General features: G+C 40.4%; 1 protein-coding gene and 1 long non-coding RNA gene across 6 annotated transcripts in view; one reads left to right on the plus strand and one right to left on the minus strand.

Annotated features, from left to right (window-relative positions):
• SMC4 (structural maintenance of chromosomes 4) overlaps nucleotides 1-15734 on the minus strand; it is a 101425-nt gene that overhangs the window by 21475 nt on the left and 64216 nt on the right. For 3 of the 4 annotated variants that reach the window (XM_074963656.1, XM_074963655.1, XM_074963658.1), the window contains 4 exons: nucleotides 8626-8811; nucleotides 6592-6753; nucleotides 6070-6295; nucleotides 5892-5971 (listed from right to left, as the gene is read on the minus strand). In XM_074963656.1, coding sequence (XP_074819757.1) covers nucleotides 5892-5971; nucleotides 6070-6295; nucleotides 6592-6753; nucleotides 8626-8811 — 654 coding nt within the window. The remainder of the gene's footprint in view (nucleotides 1-5891; nucleotides 5972-6069; nucleotides 6296-6591; nucleotides 6754-8625; nucleotides 8812-15734) is intronic. The other variant, XM_074963657.1, reaches the window with a different exon arrangement.
• Nucleotides 1-15734, plus strand: part of LOC141993876 (uncharacterized) — a 30135-nt gene that overhangs the window by 12811 nt on the left and 1590 nt on the right. The window contains exons 2-3 of one of the 2 annotated variants that reach the window (XR_012640957.1): nucleotides 9989-10405; nucleotides 15113-15575. This is a non-coding gene — a long non-coding RNA (uncharacterized LOC141993876). Of the gene's footprint in view, nucleotides 1-9108; nucleotides 10406-15112; nucleotides 15576-15734 lie in introns of those variants that run through there. The other variant, XR_012640956.1, reaches the window with a different exon arrangement.

Here is a 15734-nt window from a genome sequence, read left to right on the forward strand (position 1 = left end):
AGGCGCGGAACGATTGTCTGCCGTTGCTCTGACGGAGGGAGGGGCGACTGACGACATGGCTTACAGGGTTGGCTTCAGGGAGCTAAAATCAACAAAGGGGGTGGCTTTACATCAAGGAGTATTTCAGGCAGGACTTCACGGAGGGTTCCAATAAGAAATGGTGCACTTAAGTTATTGTTCTTATTGGAACAAGGAGGTTAGTCTGGCCTCTGATTGATACATGGCTAGATTTACCTCGCTGCACCTTCTCTGTGAGTGACTGCAGTGTGACCTAGAGGAATGAGTCCCCTAGACAGGGGAGGGGGGGAAGCAAATGAGTACAAAACAAATCTGGTCTATTTCTTGTTTTGATCCACTCCATCTATCTTTTACATCTTTGGCTGGCAGCAGACAGTGCAGAAGGACTGCATACCATCCACATCTCATGGCTGCTCGGCAGAAGATGGTGCAATATGACTGCTATCCATCCTCATCTCTTGCCTGCCCGGCAGAAGATGGTACAGTACGACTGCTAGCAATCCATATCGCCTGCCTGCTCACCATAAGACAGTTCAATAGGACTGACTGCAGGACTAAAGAGAATGACCTGGTCAAGTCACTCCAAATTTAGTCCCTGCGCCCATGTCTGCCCAGGCGCTCCTGGCCGACATGGCCAGGAGCACCTCGGACATGACGATGACGGCTACCAGTCATATTGCACCGTCTGCTGCCAGAAGGCAATGGATTGCTGCTACTGTGTAGCAATGCAGTACCGCGTCTGCCAGCACCCAGGAGACATACGGTGACGGTTACCTGAGCGGGCTCCATGCTTGCCGTGGTATGGCGTCTGCACAGGTAACTCAGGAAAAAAGGCGCGAAACAATTGTCTGCCCTTGCTGTCACGGAGGGAGGGAGGGAACGGGGGCCTGATGATATGTACCCAGAACCACCCGCGACAATGTTTTAGCCCCATCAGGCATTGGGATCTCAACCCAGAATTCCAATGGGCAGCGGAGACTGCGGGAACTGTGGGATAGCTACCCACAGTGCAACACTCCGGAAGTCGACGCTTGCCTCGGTACTGTGGAAGCACTCTGCCGAGTTAATGCACTTAGAGCATTTTCTGTGGGGACACACACACTCGAATATATAAAACCGATTTCTATACATTCGACCTTATTCTGTAGTGTAGACATACCCTTAGAGTTGATTAGGAACAGGTTTAAGATAAACCAAAACGAGCATCCCCACAAGAGGTTTTGAACAGCTGTAATTGAACCTGTGCAGATTTATCTATAGACAACCCCTTAGTTAATAAAACAGTCTTTAGTCCAAAGATTTTTCTAAAAATCACTAGGCAGCACAGGACCTGATGTAGGAAATGCGCAACAAAGCCAAAGATGAAGATTAAGGAGCAGACAGATTGGTGTGAGAGTAATAGAGACAGCAGAAAAAAACAGGTAATTAATATGGAAAATTAAGTCCCCTAGAATAAGGCAGCACAAGAGGCATTAAAATCAGGGAAAAAGAATAGGGAGCCAGAGAATGGTAAATAATGGCTATTTAAGGGGAAACTGAAAGAAACCTCTTAGTAATTGTGGCTCTTCAATTGGTCGTCAAGATGGATCCCGTTCTACGTGCATGTGGTTCTTGGGCAATGCATGTCCTCACATTCCCCCCACCCAAAGGCGTAAAGGGAAGAGCGGCTGCAACTGTCCCCATGATAATTCAGAATCCTATATAAGGACGACTCCAAAAAAGTGGGCATGGAAGTCAGGTCATGGGAGCCACACAGATGACATATAGAACAACCTGTTATTATAAAGATAAGTAACATTTTTTTCCTTCAAGTATCTGTCTGTGTGGATTCCACTAAGTGATCAATAGTGTCCAATATTGATCAATAGTGAAAGGTAGGACTGAGGAATTCTGACCACCACTGACTAAACACCTCCACCTTACGAAATTTGGCATCTGATCTTGCGGCCAGGTCAAATGGATAAGTGTTTAAAAGTAAAGGGATTACTCCACATAGCTGCCTTGCAAGTTTCAGATATGGGGATGTTCCTGAAGCATGGAGAAGATGTAAAGTATACTCTAGTGGAGCGATCTTTAATATTTGGAGGGAGAGATATATCAATCATATGACGTGTGTTATGCAGTGTATATCAATTTTGATATTCTTGGAGAGGAGACAATTTGACCATTAGAAGCACCAAAGACAGCAAAAGAAATACAAGGAGACACGCTGTCTGACTTTGTCCGATCAATGTAATATAACAAAGAACTTGAAATGTCCAAGACGTGGAGTTTATCTCCTGGGAAGGAATGGAGTTTTGGAAAGAAAATGGGTAAATAAATAAATTAGTTCTAATGAAAGTCTGACACAACTTTGGGAATAAACTTGGGATCATGTCAACACCACCTCATTTCCGTGGCATGTGAGTAAAGGTTAATCCTGAGAGCTTACAGTTTGCTGACCCTTTTGGCTGATGTAATGGCAACTGAAAAGTCGGTCTTGAGAGTAAAGCGGTATAAAGAACATTCAGAAAGAAGCTCAAAAAGGGGGCTCCATAAGGCTTGTAAGGACAATACTGAGATCCCACGTCAGAGGTTCTCTTATCACTAGGGGGTGAACATGCAGCAATCCCTTTAGAAATGTAGATAGAGAGATGAGGGAAAAAAATGAACATGACCACAAGGGAGAGTAGCATACTGATAATGTTCCAAGGCAGACTGTGATGTAATAGAATGTGAATCCAAACTGCAGTCAAGAATTTTGGGCGTAGGGGCCTTCAAGCCAAGTTGTACAGCCTAAATTGAAATATTTTCCATATAGAGGAATAATTCCTCCTTGTGGAGAGTTTGCTACTTTGTAGAAGAACCTCTTATACTTGTATCTCTTTTTTCTGCTGGTAGGATGCAACCAGCCAAAATCCAGACTGTTATACATAGTGACCTCACATCTTGATGAAGTATCTGTCCCCAGTTCTGATATCATGTTTAGATAGTCTGAAAGTGGTATGGAAGGCTGAACAGGCATTTTGAGATCTGTCAGCCAGAACTGTTTCAACCAATACAGAGCTATCAGGTTCAGTGTAGCTATATGATGTCTGACTTTACATATAACTTTCAGAATCAAAGGAATTTGTGGAAATGCGTACGAGACTTGATCCCATGGTTCTGAGGAAGGATTCCTATAATGTTGCTGGACTTGTGCCTCTCCTGGAAGAAGAGGTTGGACTTTTGCATTGTCTTATGTGGTAAACAAGTCTACTGATGAAATATTGGCTTGATGGAAGCCTTCAGAGATCACTCATGGTTGGCAATGGATTGTCTGCTGAGGAAGTCTGCTAGTTTACTCTTGATTCCTGGAAGATGAACAACTGACATTATCCCATGTTGTTGACAGCCTCTTGACAGACAGGTGATGAGCAGGCACCTCCTTGTTTTAGAGGAAATTATCATTGCTGAAGGTAGGTAGATGCCTCCTGCCTGGATTGCCCCGGATATTGACAGGGCTTACGATTTGGGGTCGAGGTGAAGATGTACAAAGAATGGAGTGTAACCCTGGAACAGTTAAGGGAGTGCAGGGCATCAGCCATGCATGTGTGCGATAAATAATTCTGTGCCCTTGAAGGGCAAATCCTCAGTTGACTTTACACTTCTCTCAGAATGCCAGAGGCCTGCAGCCACAAAACTCTGCACATAGTTACTACAGTGGCCGTAGATCAAGCCTCCATGTCTGATGCATCTATGGCTGCCTATAGCAAATGTTTTTGCTACTAGCTGATCCTCTGAAATGGCGCTTTTCAACTCTTCTATTAAGCCTTGTGGGAGTTTAGTTAGAAAGGAGGGTAACTTTGCAGTTACAAATTGTTAATGACCAGACCTTATTTGCAGTAATGTTGATGAATAGACCTCTTTCAAATAAATCTAGTTCCTGGGGGTCTTTGTCTTTTGGGTTAATCTTAGTAAGCCATACTGGTTCAGATCAATGGTCTATCTAGCCCAGTATGCCGTCTTCCAACAGTGGTCAGTGCCAGATGCTTCAGAGGGAGTGAACTGAGCAGGGCAATTATTGAGTGATCCATCTCCTGTAGTCCAGTCCCAGCGTCCGACAGTCAGAGGCTTAGGGTCACCCAAAACATAGCGTTGTGTCCCTGACTATCTTGGCTAATAGCAACTGATGGATCTATCTTCCATGAACTTGTCTAATTCTTTTTTGAAATCAGTTATATTTTTGGTCTTCACATCCCTGGCAACGAGATCCACAGGTGACTGTACACTGTGTGAAGAAGTGCTTCCTTATGTTTGTTTTAAACCTGCTGCCTATTAATTTCCCCTGGTTCATGTGTTATGAAGGGGTAAATAACATTTCCCTATTCATTTTATCCATACTATTCATGATTTTATAGATCTCTATCATATCCCCCTTTAAGTAGTCCTTCGCAACTGAATGGTCCCAATTTTTTTTTCTCTCTTCTCATATGGAAGCTGTTCTATACCCTTAATAATTTTTGTTGCCCTTCTCTGTACTTTTTTCAATTCTGAAGTATCTTTTTTGAGATGGGGCGTACCAAGGACTTATATAGTGGCATTATATTTTTTGTCTTATTATCTATCCCTTTCCTAATGGCTTCTAACATTCTGTTAGCTTTTTTGACTGCCTCTGCACATTGAGCAGATGTTTTCAGAGAACTATCCATGACGACTCCAAGATCTCTTTCTTGAGTGGTAACAGCTAATTTAGACCCCATCATATTGTATGTATAATTGGGATTATGTTTTACAATGTGCATTATATCGCATTTATCAAATTGAATTTCATCTGCTATTTTGTTGCCAGTCATCCATTTTGAGAGATCCCCCTGTAACTGTTCACAGTCTGCTTTGTACTTAGCTATCTTGAATAATTTTGTACCATCTCCAAACTTTGCCACCTCACTGTTTACCCCTTTTTCCACATGTTGAACAGCACTGGTCCCAGTACAGATCCTGGGCAGACCCCCTTTTTACCTCTCTTCACTGTGAAAACTGACCATTTATTGCTCCCCTTTGTTTCCTATCTTCTAACCAGTTACTGATCCATGAGAGGACCTTCCCTCTTATCCCATGACTACTTACTTTGCTTAAGAGCCTTTGGTCAGGGACATTGTCAAAGTCCAAGTACACTATATCCACTGGATATCCTTAGTCCACATTTGTTGACATCCTCAGTGAGTTCTAATAGAATGATGAGGCATGATTTCCCTTTACAAAAGCCTTGTTGACTCTTCCCCAACATATTGTGTTCATCTACATATCTGATAATTCTGTTCTTTACTATAGTTTCAACCAATTTGCTTGGTAGTGAAGTTAGTCTTTCTGTGGACTGCAGAAATCTTAAACAAACTTTGTGTTGCAGAATTAGAATGTAAACCTAAAAAATTTAAGCTCCTGTGTGGCCTCCCAAAACAATATTGACTGTTTTCCTGCACAACAGTTCCTTATTTTCAGTCCTTCCCCTGCATTAGTTTTTTTTTTTCCAATCAATTTCCTAGTTATTAAAGGTGAATAATCTACCAATAAGCAGGCATAAGGTGTCACATATACACATGCATATAAAATCGGTGTAACATCTATAAACACAGTGTAGCACTGGAATGAGAGAGAACAAAATTCTTTATAAAGTACATTATGCAACTATCAATGTGGTCTGAAATACTCTAATACAAATCTTATTAACAGTATCATCAGGTTTATTTAGTCTTTTCCAGAGAGCTATAGCATTGATTGATAAGTAATATTTAAACAATGTTGATGTTCTCTGCACAATATTTGTATATAAACAATCTAAATAAAATCAGGAAGTGTAAATATCGGAGAGGAATTTTGAAGAAACACTTTTCTATGTGCAATTATGAACTAACCTCTTCTTCTGAAATTTCAACCACAACGGAGGATCCCATTCTACCCTTCATTACGTTACGTCCACCTCCACTCATTGTTCCTAAAGTAGGATAAGGAAAAGAAGTTAACAAGCTAATTTCAATTTGCTATCCAACAATAAAACTGAAGATATAAATTTAGTTATGTATTTTTAAATACCTGACTGTTCTACGATCTGTCCTTGCAAAGTTACAACTCTCCATCTTGTGTCCTTTTGGAATGCTACTCTGATAGCCTGATCCAAGTTATTGGCTACTAGAGTATCACGTAATGCAAAATAAAAGGCATGGCGAATCTTCTCATCTTTTACTTTCACCATGTCAAAGAGACGAGGAGTGTTTTCTGGAGTCTGAATTTTATTCATACTTTTTTCCCATACTCTCATCTATATAGAAGAGGAGGAATCTCAGAATAAGTTAGAACAACATTTTAATACTCTAAGGTGAACTAAGGCCTCTGAGTGTACACAGTAGTTCCCGAGCACTATACTGTTGCCACATTCCTCAGAATGCCAGTGGACATTAAATAATGTTACCAAAGAGACATCTGCTCACTTGCAAGATAAAAAATCCAAGAGGTTAATTATTATATTAGCATATACAATAAGATATTTGTTCAGAACAGCCTATAATATAGGGGAGAGTCAACAGTCTAGCTTATTTCCGGAAAACCAATACTTACTTTGTCCAAGGCTATAAATGTGGCAACTCCAATTCCTTGACTCTTCAAGAAATTCACGCATTCCTGAGCTGTATCAATTGTATCTACAACAATGTAGTCTAAGGCACCGCAAGAGGACGAGATAGCAATGTCATACTTTTCATCAATAGCTCCCAAGTCTCCCTAGTAATTGACATATAAAACAGAGAGACAGTTACGCTGATCAGTATGGTAATTAACAGTGATACCCATCTTTTCTAGGTACAAATAGAGAGAAGACAAAAAACATGTTAACACAACCGGAAATGTATGTATTTTATGTATACCTGACATTTTCTCATCCTGTTTTCACAGTTCAGAATACTTGTGAAATGTAGAAAGTTAACCTTTATTCAGAACTCACAATGCCATCTGTGCTACAGATCACTATTTACGTATTTCTAATGTGCACGCTATTAAGGTATGATAGTGGAAATACTTAGTACTTATATAGCAGTTTTTGTGTTAAAAACAATGTACAGACATCTGATTAATTAAAGGAGTAATGATTTATGCTCCAGACAGAAAAATAATTTAGCATGGAGCATCAGACTAAAGTTTTAGTGAGTCAGTGTGACCTAGTGGACAGAGCACTGTCTGGGACGTGGGAGATCTAGGTTCCATTCCCCGTTCTGCCCTGGCATGCTGGGTGACCTTAGGTAAATCAGTTCACCTTTGTGCCTTGGTTTCCCCATCTGTTAATTGGGCATAATGATATGGTTCAAAGCGCTTTAAGATTTGCAGGTAAAAAACACTATATAAGAGCTAGGTTTAGTATTTAATCACTGCTCCATCACCTTCTATATGACTTGAGAGAACTATTTAACCTGCCTCAGTTTCACCACTTCTGAAATAGAGACTATAATCCTCAAATGGGGGTTGCATGGCTTATATTATCTCTACAGTGGTTTGAATATATGTGCTAATGGAAAATTTACTACTTGATTTTCCCCCTCAGTATTGACATCTATGCCAACAATAAGGGGTGGTGTCTTTTATTACAATTATCAGATGCATTTTCAATGTCAATTCTACACGTTAGAAATATTTCTGCCATTATTTTAAAATGGCTTTAAGAAGTCTGTTCCATCAGATTGTTTTGTAATTGCTAACACAATGAATTACAATGTACTGTTTGAACACTGTTACCCCCCATCTTCTACCCCATTGCAACCTCCAAAGTATGGGGCTATCGTGGTGGGGCAGGAAGAGGGCATGGCCAGGCCACAGTGGGTTCTATCATAAACAAGTGGCTATGGTTAGAGCAGACCAAAGGCTGCTCTTATGCTGGGTCAATTGTAAATTGGATCAGAGAATCAAGAAGTTGTAACTGGTTTTCTGAAAACCCTCAGCCTTCTGTGAATTTTGACACAAGAATGAATCCAAGCAATTAATTCTAACAAGTTAAACATATAAAATACTAAGTGTTTGTAGGATTCCTACTTTGTTGTACTGAGTTTTTTTTTTTTTTTTTTTTTTTTTTTTTTTAAAACAGTTGACAGAAAGGACTAGGACAGTAATTCTCAAACTTTTGTACTGGTGACCCCTATCACATAGCAAGCATCTGAGTGCAACCCCCCTTATAAATTAAAAACACTTTTATATATATTTAACACCATTATAAATGATGGTGGCAAAGCAGGGTTTGGGATGGAGGCTGACAGCTCACGACTCCCCACATAATAATTTCATGACCCCCTGAGGGGTCCTGACCTCCAGTTTGAGAACCCCTGGACTAGGAGTTTGGAGTTCTGCTACTGGCTTTTTCACTTCTTCAGTAAGAGATTCTCCCAGGGTCACAGTCTTTGAGCTGGACTCCCTGTTTGTTAAACGGGAATTGTAACAGGCTTACATAAATATGTAAAATGCTTTGAGATCCTTGGATATAAGTCTACATAGGGGTGCAAAATATTATATCGTATGGTTCATTTACTTAGGACAATTCCAATAAGAGTAATGACACCTCTGAAATATAAAAGCCCGTTTGTTAATGATACATTAATTCTTAAACTTTACCAGTCTTCCATATATTCCAGGAATTTTTCCAGATTTCTTCTGCTGAAGTAGACCATCAAGAACCTTTCCTCGACTGCGATTTATTGCCAAAGAACTTTTTGCTTCTTCTACCTTCTGACGTAGCTTTCGAACGAGGTTCTTAGTGTCCATTTCCTCTCTTCCAAGTTTCTCAAGCTCATTCTCTTTCTACCAATAGTTAAAAAAAGTTAATTGAAAATATTCATATCTGAAAATCTCAGAAGCAGTCTATGTATTTAAAGTTCAGGCACGCTTATAGTAATGATTGTATAAGAAAAGTTAATAAAGAGTAAAATCATCAACCGTAAGATATCAGAGATAGCAAATGTTTACTGTTGAGTAAACAATGAATGGAAACATTCTTTATTCAAACAGCTACTTCTAAAATTAAATGGAAAAATACATTATACTTTATAATGTGCACTTTCTGACAAAGTTTTAAGAGAAGCTACATATTTAGGTTGACATTTTCCAACGGGTCTAAGGGAGCTAGATGCCCGATTTATTTAGGCTCCTTGGAAAATCCCAGCCTTAAGCAGAAAAACAAATAGAATATATAGTATATGTGCAAACAGTTGTACAAACTTAAAATTACATCAAGATTGTTGATTTCCAGAGCTTAAATGTCAGCATTTAAGTAATCCCAAATATGCTTTGGAGTTCAAACTTCACTGAGATGAAATAGTGTTTTGATCTTTGCCACTGCTTGGTTGGAGATAATTTTCTACTTGTTTACATAAGGGTTATTTCTTTGCAACTGAAACAAATGTCTAAAATTTCTAAAACTTGCAGAATATTGTACAATGCAGCAGTATATTAGAAACATTTTTCTACTTCTCATAGTTAAGAATTTTTTGGGAATCATTTTACTGCATGCATTTCAATGTTCAATAAAAACATCCTTTATGGAAGCTATTCTAGCACCATTTGAGAGCACCACCCTCCCCTGCCAACCCCCTTCTCTATATCAACAATCACACTCATGTCTGATAGCTGAGCAAAAAGAAAGATGGAACAATTTCATTGTTTGTTGAATTCTTAGCACATGGTACCAAGCATGTTTAGACATGATTTTTTAGTCACTTAATTACTACCTCCCCATCCAACCAAAAAAATGTTAGTAGTCCTCAGTGAGGACCACATCCATATTAAAATTCAAGTTTAGCCCCTTATAAACAGAAAATAAATGGTAACTTTTAGATAAAGTCAAGATTTTTTACTCAAACATCCAGGCATGGGAGAAGTTTAAATTGCCAAATTAAATGTAAAAATGTAAGAAGAAAAGCCAAAAAGGAGTTTGAAGAGCAGCTAGCCAAAAATCAAAAGGTAATAAAATGTTTTTTAGGTACATCAGAAGCAGGAAGCCTGCTAAACAACCAGTGGGGCCCCTGGATGATCAAGATACAAAAGGAGCACTTAAAGACGATAAAGTCATCGAGGAGAAACTAAATGAATTATTTGCTTCAGTCTTCACAGCTGAGGATGTTAGGGAGATTCCCAAACCTGAGACGTCTTTTGTAGGTGACAAATCTGAGGAATTGTCACAGATTGAAGAGGTTTTGGAATTAATTGAGAAACTTAAGTCACCGGGACCAGATGGCATTCACCCAAGAGTGCTGAAAGAACTCATGTGTGAAATTGCGGAACTATGGTTTGTAACCTGCCCTTTAAATCAGCTACTGTACCCAGTGACTGGAAGACAGCTAATGTAAAGCCAGTATTTAAGAAGGGCTCTAGACGTGATCCTGGCAATTGCAGACCGGTAAGTCTAACGTTAGTACTGGGCAAATTAGTTGAAACAATAGTAAAGAATAAAATTGTCAGACACATAGAAGAACATTAATTGTTGGGCAAAAGTCAACATGGTTTCTGTAAAGGGAGATCATGTCTTACTAATCTATTAGAGTTCTTTGAAGGGGTCAAACTGTGGATAAGGGGGATCCAGTGGACATAGTGTACTTAGATTTCCAGAAAGCTTTTGACAAGGTCCCTCACCAAAGGCTCTTACATAAATTAAGTTGTCATGGGACAAGAGGGAAGATCCTTTCATGGATTGAGAACTGGTTAAAAGACAAGGAACAAAGAGTAGGAATAAATGGTAAATTTTCAGAATGGAGAGGGGTAACTAGTGGTGTTCCCCAAAGATCAGTCCTAGGACCAATCCTATTCAACTTATTCATAAACGATCTGGAGAAAGGGGTAAAAAGTGAGGTGGCAAAGTTTGCAGATGATACTAAACTGCTCAAGATAGTTAAGACCAAAGCAGACTGTGAAGAACTTCAAAAAGATCTCACAAAACTAAGTGATTGGGCAACAAAATGGCAAATGAAATTTAATGTGCATAAATGTAAAGTAATGCACATTGGAAAAAATAACCCCAACTATACATACAATATGATGGGGGCTAATTTAGCTACTACTAATCAGGAGAAAGATCTTGGAGTCATCATGGATAGTTCTCTGAAGACGTCCACACAGTGTGCATCAGCAGTCAAAAAAGCAAACGGGATGTTAGGAATCATTAAAAAAGGGATAGAGAGTAAGACGGAGAATATCTTATTGCCCTTATATAAATCTGTGGTATGCCCACATCTTGAAAACTGCATACAGATGTGGTCCCCTCATCTCAAAAAAGATACACTGGCATTAGAAAAGATTCAGAAAAGGGCAACTAAAATGATTAGGGGTTTGGAACGGGTCTCATAGGAGGAGAGATTAAAGAGGCTAGGACTTTTCAGCTTGGAAAAGAGAAGACTAAGGGGGATATGACAGAGGTCTATAAAATCATGAGTGGTGTGGAGAAAGTGAATAAGGAAAAGTTATTTACTTGTTCCCATAATATAAGAACTAGAGGCCACCAAATGAAATTAATTAAGGTTTAAAACAAATAAAAGGAAGTTCTTCACTCAGCGCACAGTCAACCTATGGAACTCTTTGCCTGAGAAGGTTGTGAAGGCTAGGACTATAACAGGGTTTAAAAGAGACCTGGATAAATTCATGGAGGTTAAGTTCATTAATGGCTATTAGCCAGGATGGGTAAGGAATAGTGTCCCTAGCCTCTGTTTGTTAGAGAGTGGAGATGGATGGCAGGAGAGAGATCACTAGATCATTACCTGTTAGGTTCACTCCCTCTGGGGAACCTGGTATTGGGCACTGTCGATAGACAGGATACTGGGCTGGATGGACCTTTAGTCTGACCCAGTATGGCCGTTCTTATGTAAGTTTAACTTTGAACAGGGACCAACCTTAGAAAATGTCAACTGAATAAGTGAATGTTTCAGGAAGCTGTGTAAAGTCAGGTTAATATAGTGAACACCATTTTGCAAGGTTAGCTACAGTAAGAACTATTAAGTGACTGATATAACGCAAGTTATCCTACCTTTTTTTTCTGCACCTTCATTTTCACAAATTATTTTCTCAAGATTTAAAAAGTTCTCAAAGTAGTTTTCAAATTTTGTCAAGTCCCATTATATGTTCAAGCGGCAATACTATAGCAACTGTTTGGGAGGCAATGACTAAAACAAATGAACAATGTTTTAACAGAGGCAAGGTGAGTGAGGTAATATCAGTGAGAGAGACAAACTTTTGAGGTTATACAGAACTCTTCTTCAGGTCTGGGAAATGTAATCAGAGCATCACAGCTAAGTACAAGATAGAACAGCACAAGTTGTTAACGCACATTTCAAGGGACCACTCAAGGTGAAGTTAAAGGGCTACTTCACCTTGAACGGTCCCTTGAAATATGCATTCACAACTTATGCTAAACAACCTGTTCCACCTGGTATTTAGCTATGATACTCTGGGTATGTCTATACTGCAAATAAAAACCTGCGGCAGGCCTGTGCCAGCTGACTTGGGCTCATGGGGCTCAAGCTATGGACCTGTTTAATTGCGGTGTAGATGTTTGGGTTCAGGCTGAAACCTGGGCTCGAGGACCCTGCAACAACCCCATAGACTGAGTCAGCTGGCATAGGCCAGCCATGGGTTTTAAATTGCACCGTAGACATTCTGCCTGAGTACATTTCCCAGACCTGAAGAAGAGCTCTGTGTAAGCTTGTCTCTCACCAACAGAAGTTATAACTTTACATACCCTGTCTCTAATATCCTCGGACCAACACAGCTACAACAATAATAGTGTTTTAATAAACTTTCTGAATTTACATTTAGGCCGAGAATAAAGATAAATTATCTAGAAGGTTTTTTGGTTTTTTTTTTTTTTTTGGAAAGTTACCCTTTGGGTTAAAAATTTTCATGTTTGTTTAGGACCTAATACTTTGTTTCTCAAGCTCTGGGTAAATTTCTGTTTGGTGGTTTGAGAAAGAAGGCTTTATGTATTAACTAGTTTCTCAGGTTAAAAAAGAAAAGATGTTTCACAACTCCAAAATTTTGTATTGACTTAGCCCTTAATGAGAACAAGTGTGCTTGACACAAATGAAAAATTGTATTTAGAAATAATAAAATTGCGTTAGGTGTAAATGAATGCATATGAATGAGGTCATGCTTTTTTCTTCAGTTTTACTTTTGAAGTAAAGGAAACTCAGCTAGAAGCCACAACAACATGAAGTTGAGAATTTAAATGCACAAGTCAGTACACTCAAAGTTTTAATTCATGGCAACCATACTACTACTCCATTTATGAATTTTTCTATTACTGTAACCTTTGAACAGTGCAGCTTACATTTTGACCGTGAGGTTTTTTTTAAAGTAAATTTTAAGATTAGAAATGTTTCCATAATTTTTTTTTTAACCCCACTGAGAAATTTTAAACAAACAGATCCCTATAACGTTTGAAACCTGAACACTGCATTATAATGTATCTGGAAATACACCATAACTAATAAGAAAGCAAGACTGTTTATTTTCATTGTCGAAGATTAAAAATGTGAAGAGCAGAAGCAGAAATTTGATTAAAATTTTCACTTAGTCTAAGGTACTAACTGACTAGGTAGAGAAATTTTGTTCACAACATGATTTTAAGCTGACACTGTTTCCTTACAATACATTTCTAGCCTGAAAAGTGACTGCAAGAGTAGCTTAAATGGAATTTTTTATTTAGAGTATCTGACTTAGATACTATTTGCTGAATTTATAAGGACAATCTCCCCGCCCCCCCAGCCCAATTGCCAGTCCTGAAAACTCACTGAATATGAAATGTCAAACCATGTTTATTCAGGTTTAATCACCACCACCAATATAAAATATCCTTCAGGCCATATTCTTCCCTTGGAAAAAAATGGTTACTGACCTCCTGTAATTGTTGTTCATGTCCATCCCATGTTAGGTGCACTGCGTGCACCGTTGCCAGATTTTTTCCCTCAGTAGTATTCATCAGGCCAGCTCTAGTACCTCTGGTGCTGCACACTTATGCGCGCCAGCATAAGGGGCACTGCTGGCCCCACATCCTCTCAGTTCCTTCTTGCCAGCTAACTCCATATATCAAGAAGACTAAACCATTCTGCAGATCCATGCAGCAGCAGAGAGGATGAAAGGCCTACTGGTTTCAGCCCAGAGAATCTCATCCTGGTTAACCTCTGGCCAGAAACACTACTGAAGAGGCCTGAGCTCTCATGAAGTGAGTGGTCAAGATGGCTGGGGGTGGGACATTCACCTTTCATAGCATGCCCAAATACAAGAGGTTATCCAGGATGAGATTCTGTGGGCTGAAACGGGTAGGCCTTTCATCCTCTCTGCTGCTGCCACAAAGAGTTGCGTGGATCTGCAGAATGGTTTAGTCTTCTTGATGTACAAGGTGAGGGCACACCTAACACCCAATGAGTGAAGCCGCCGCGCTCTTCTTCCCGAAGCCTCACAAGAATTCAGAAGATAAACAGGAAAATGGCCTGGTTGCTATGGAACAGCAAAACCACGGTTAGCTGGAAGGCTGGCTGTGGGCACAGTGGGACCTTGTACTTAAAGAACATCATGTACGGTGGTGTGACGTAAGGGTCCTGATTTCAGAGATCCTTCTGGCTGAGGTAATCGCTACCAGGAAGGTGACTGTCCAGGAAAGCAGCAGCAGAGGGCACAACAGTAGGGGTTCAAAGGGAGGGCCTGTCAGTTTCAATAGGACTAGGTTTAAGTCCCATGGAGGAATCGGATTGTGAACCTGAGGGTAAAGTCTCTCCAACCCTTTAAAAAAAGCGAGTTGTCATCTTGAGAGAGAAAACTGACCTACTGCCCACTTAGCGAGGTAGGTAGCCCTAGTGGATGGCTTCCTCCTACCCAGCAAGACCTGTAGAACCTGTTCTGAACAGGCTTGCTCTTCTGGGCTCAGCCATGTAACTTCCATGTAGTCAGGTGAAGGAACCTCAGGCTTGAGTGGAGTAAGAGGCCGTGGTCTTGCAAAATTAGGTCTGGGCAGAGTGGTAGCGGTAGGCTACTGATAAGTTTAGCACCATGCCGAACCAGTGTTGGCGTGGCCATGGCAGGGCTATAAGAATAATTCTCACTTGTCCCGCTTGATTTTCAGGACCATGTGAACTAGAAGAAATATGTAGAATAGGAGCTCTGTCCATGGAAGCAGGAAGGCATTGAAAAAGGAGCCCAGGCTGTGCCCGCACAGCGAGTAAAACTGATGGCATTTCCTGTTCTGCTTGGTCATGAACAGGTCTACCTGGGCACATCCCGACCTTTGGAAGATTAACCTGGTGACCTCTGGGTGGCCTCATGGTGAGAGGAGAAGGATCTGCTGAGATGATCTGCCAGGGTGTTTCAGGCTCCCGGAAGATGTGAAGCCTCAAGATGGGTGGAGTGCCTCATGCAGAATTTCCAAAGATGGATGGCCTCCTGACACAGGGCAAAGGAGAACGCTCCTCCCTGCTTATTGATTTAGAACATGACCATGGTGTTGTCCATAACACTTGAACTACCTTGCCTAAGTTGGGAGGAAGGAAGACTTGGCAAGCCAAGTGGATTGCTCTGAGGCAATTGAGGTGGGCTCCCCAACCTAGGTCCGATGTGTCAGACACTGGAGACACTGATGGCTGGGAGGGAGGGAGGGAGGAGGGGGAATGACAAAGGGAATGCCTGCCATTACCAACCAGGGGTCCTTTTGCTATTCAATGAAGGCAAGGACTGGGGCTCGAACAGTA

The sequence above is a fragment of the Natator depressus genome, chromosome 9 (assembly GCF_965152275.1).
Source record: "Natator depressus isolate rNatDep1 chromosome 9, rNatDep2.hap1, whole genome shotgun sequence".
Lineage (NCBI taxonomy): Eukaryota > Metazoa > Chordata > Testudines > Cheloniidae > Natator > Natator depressus.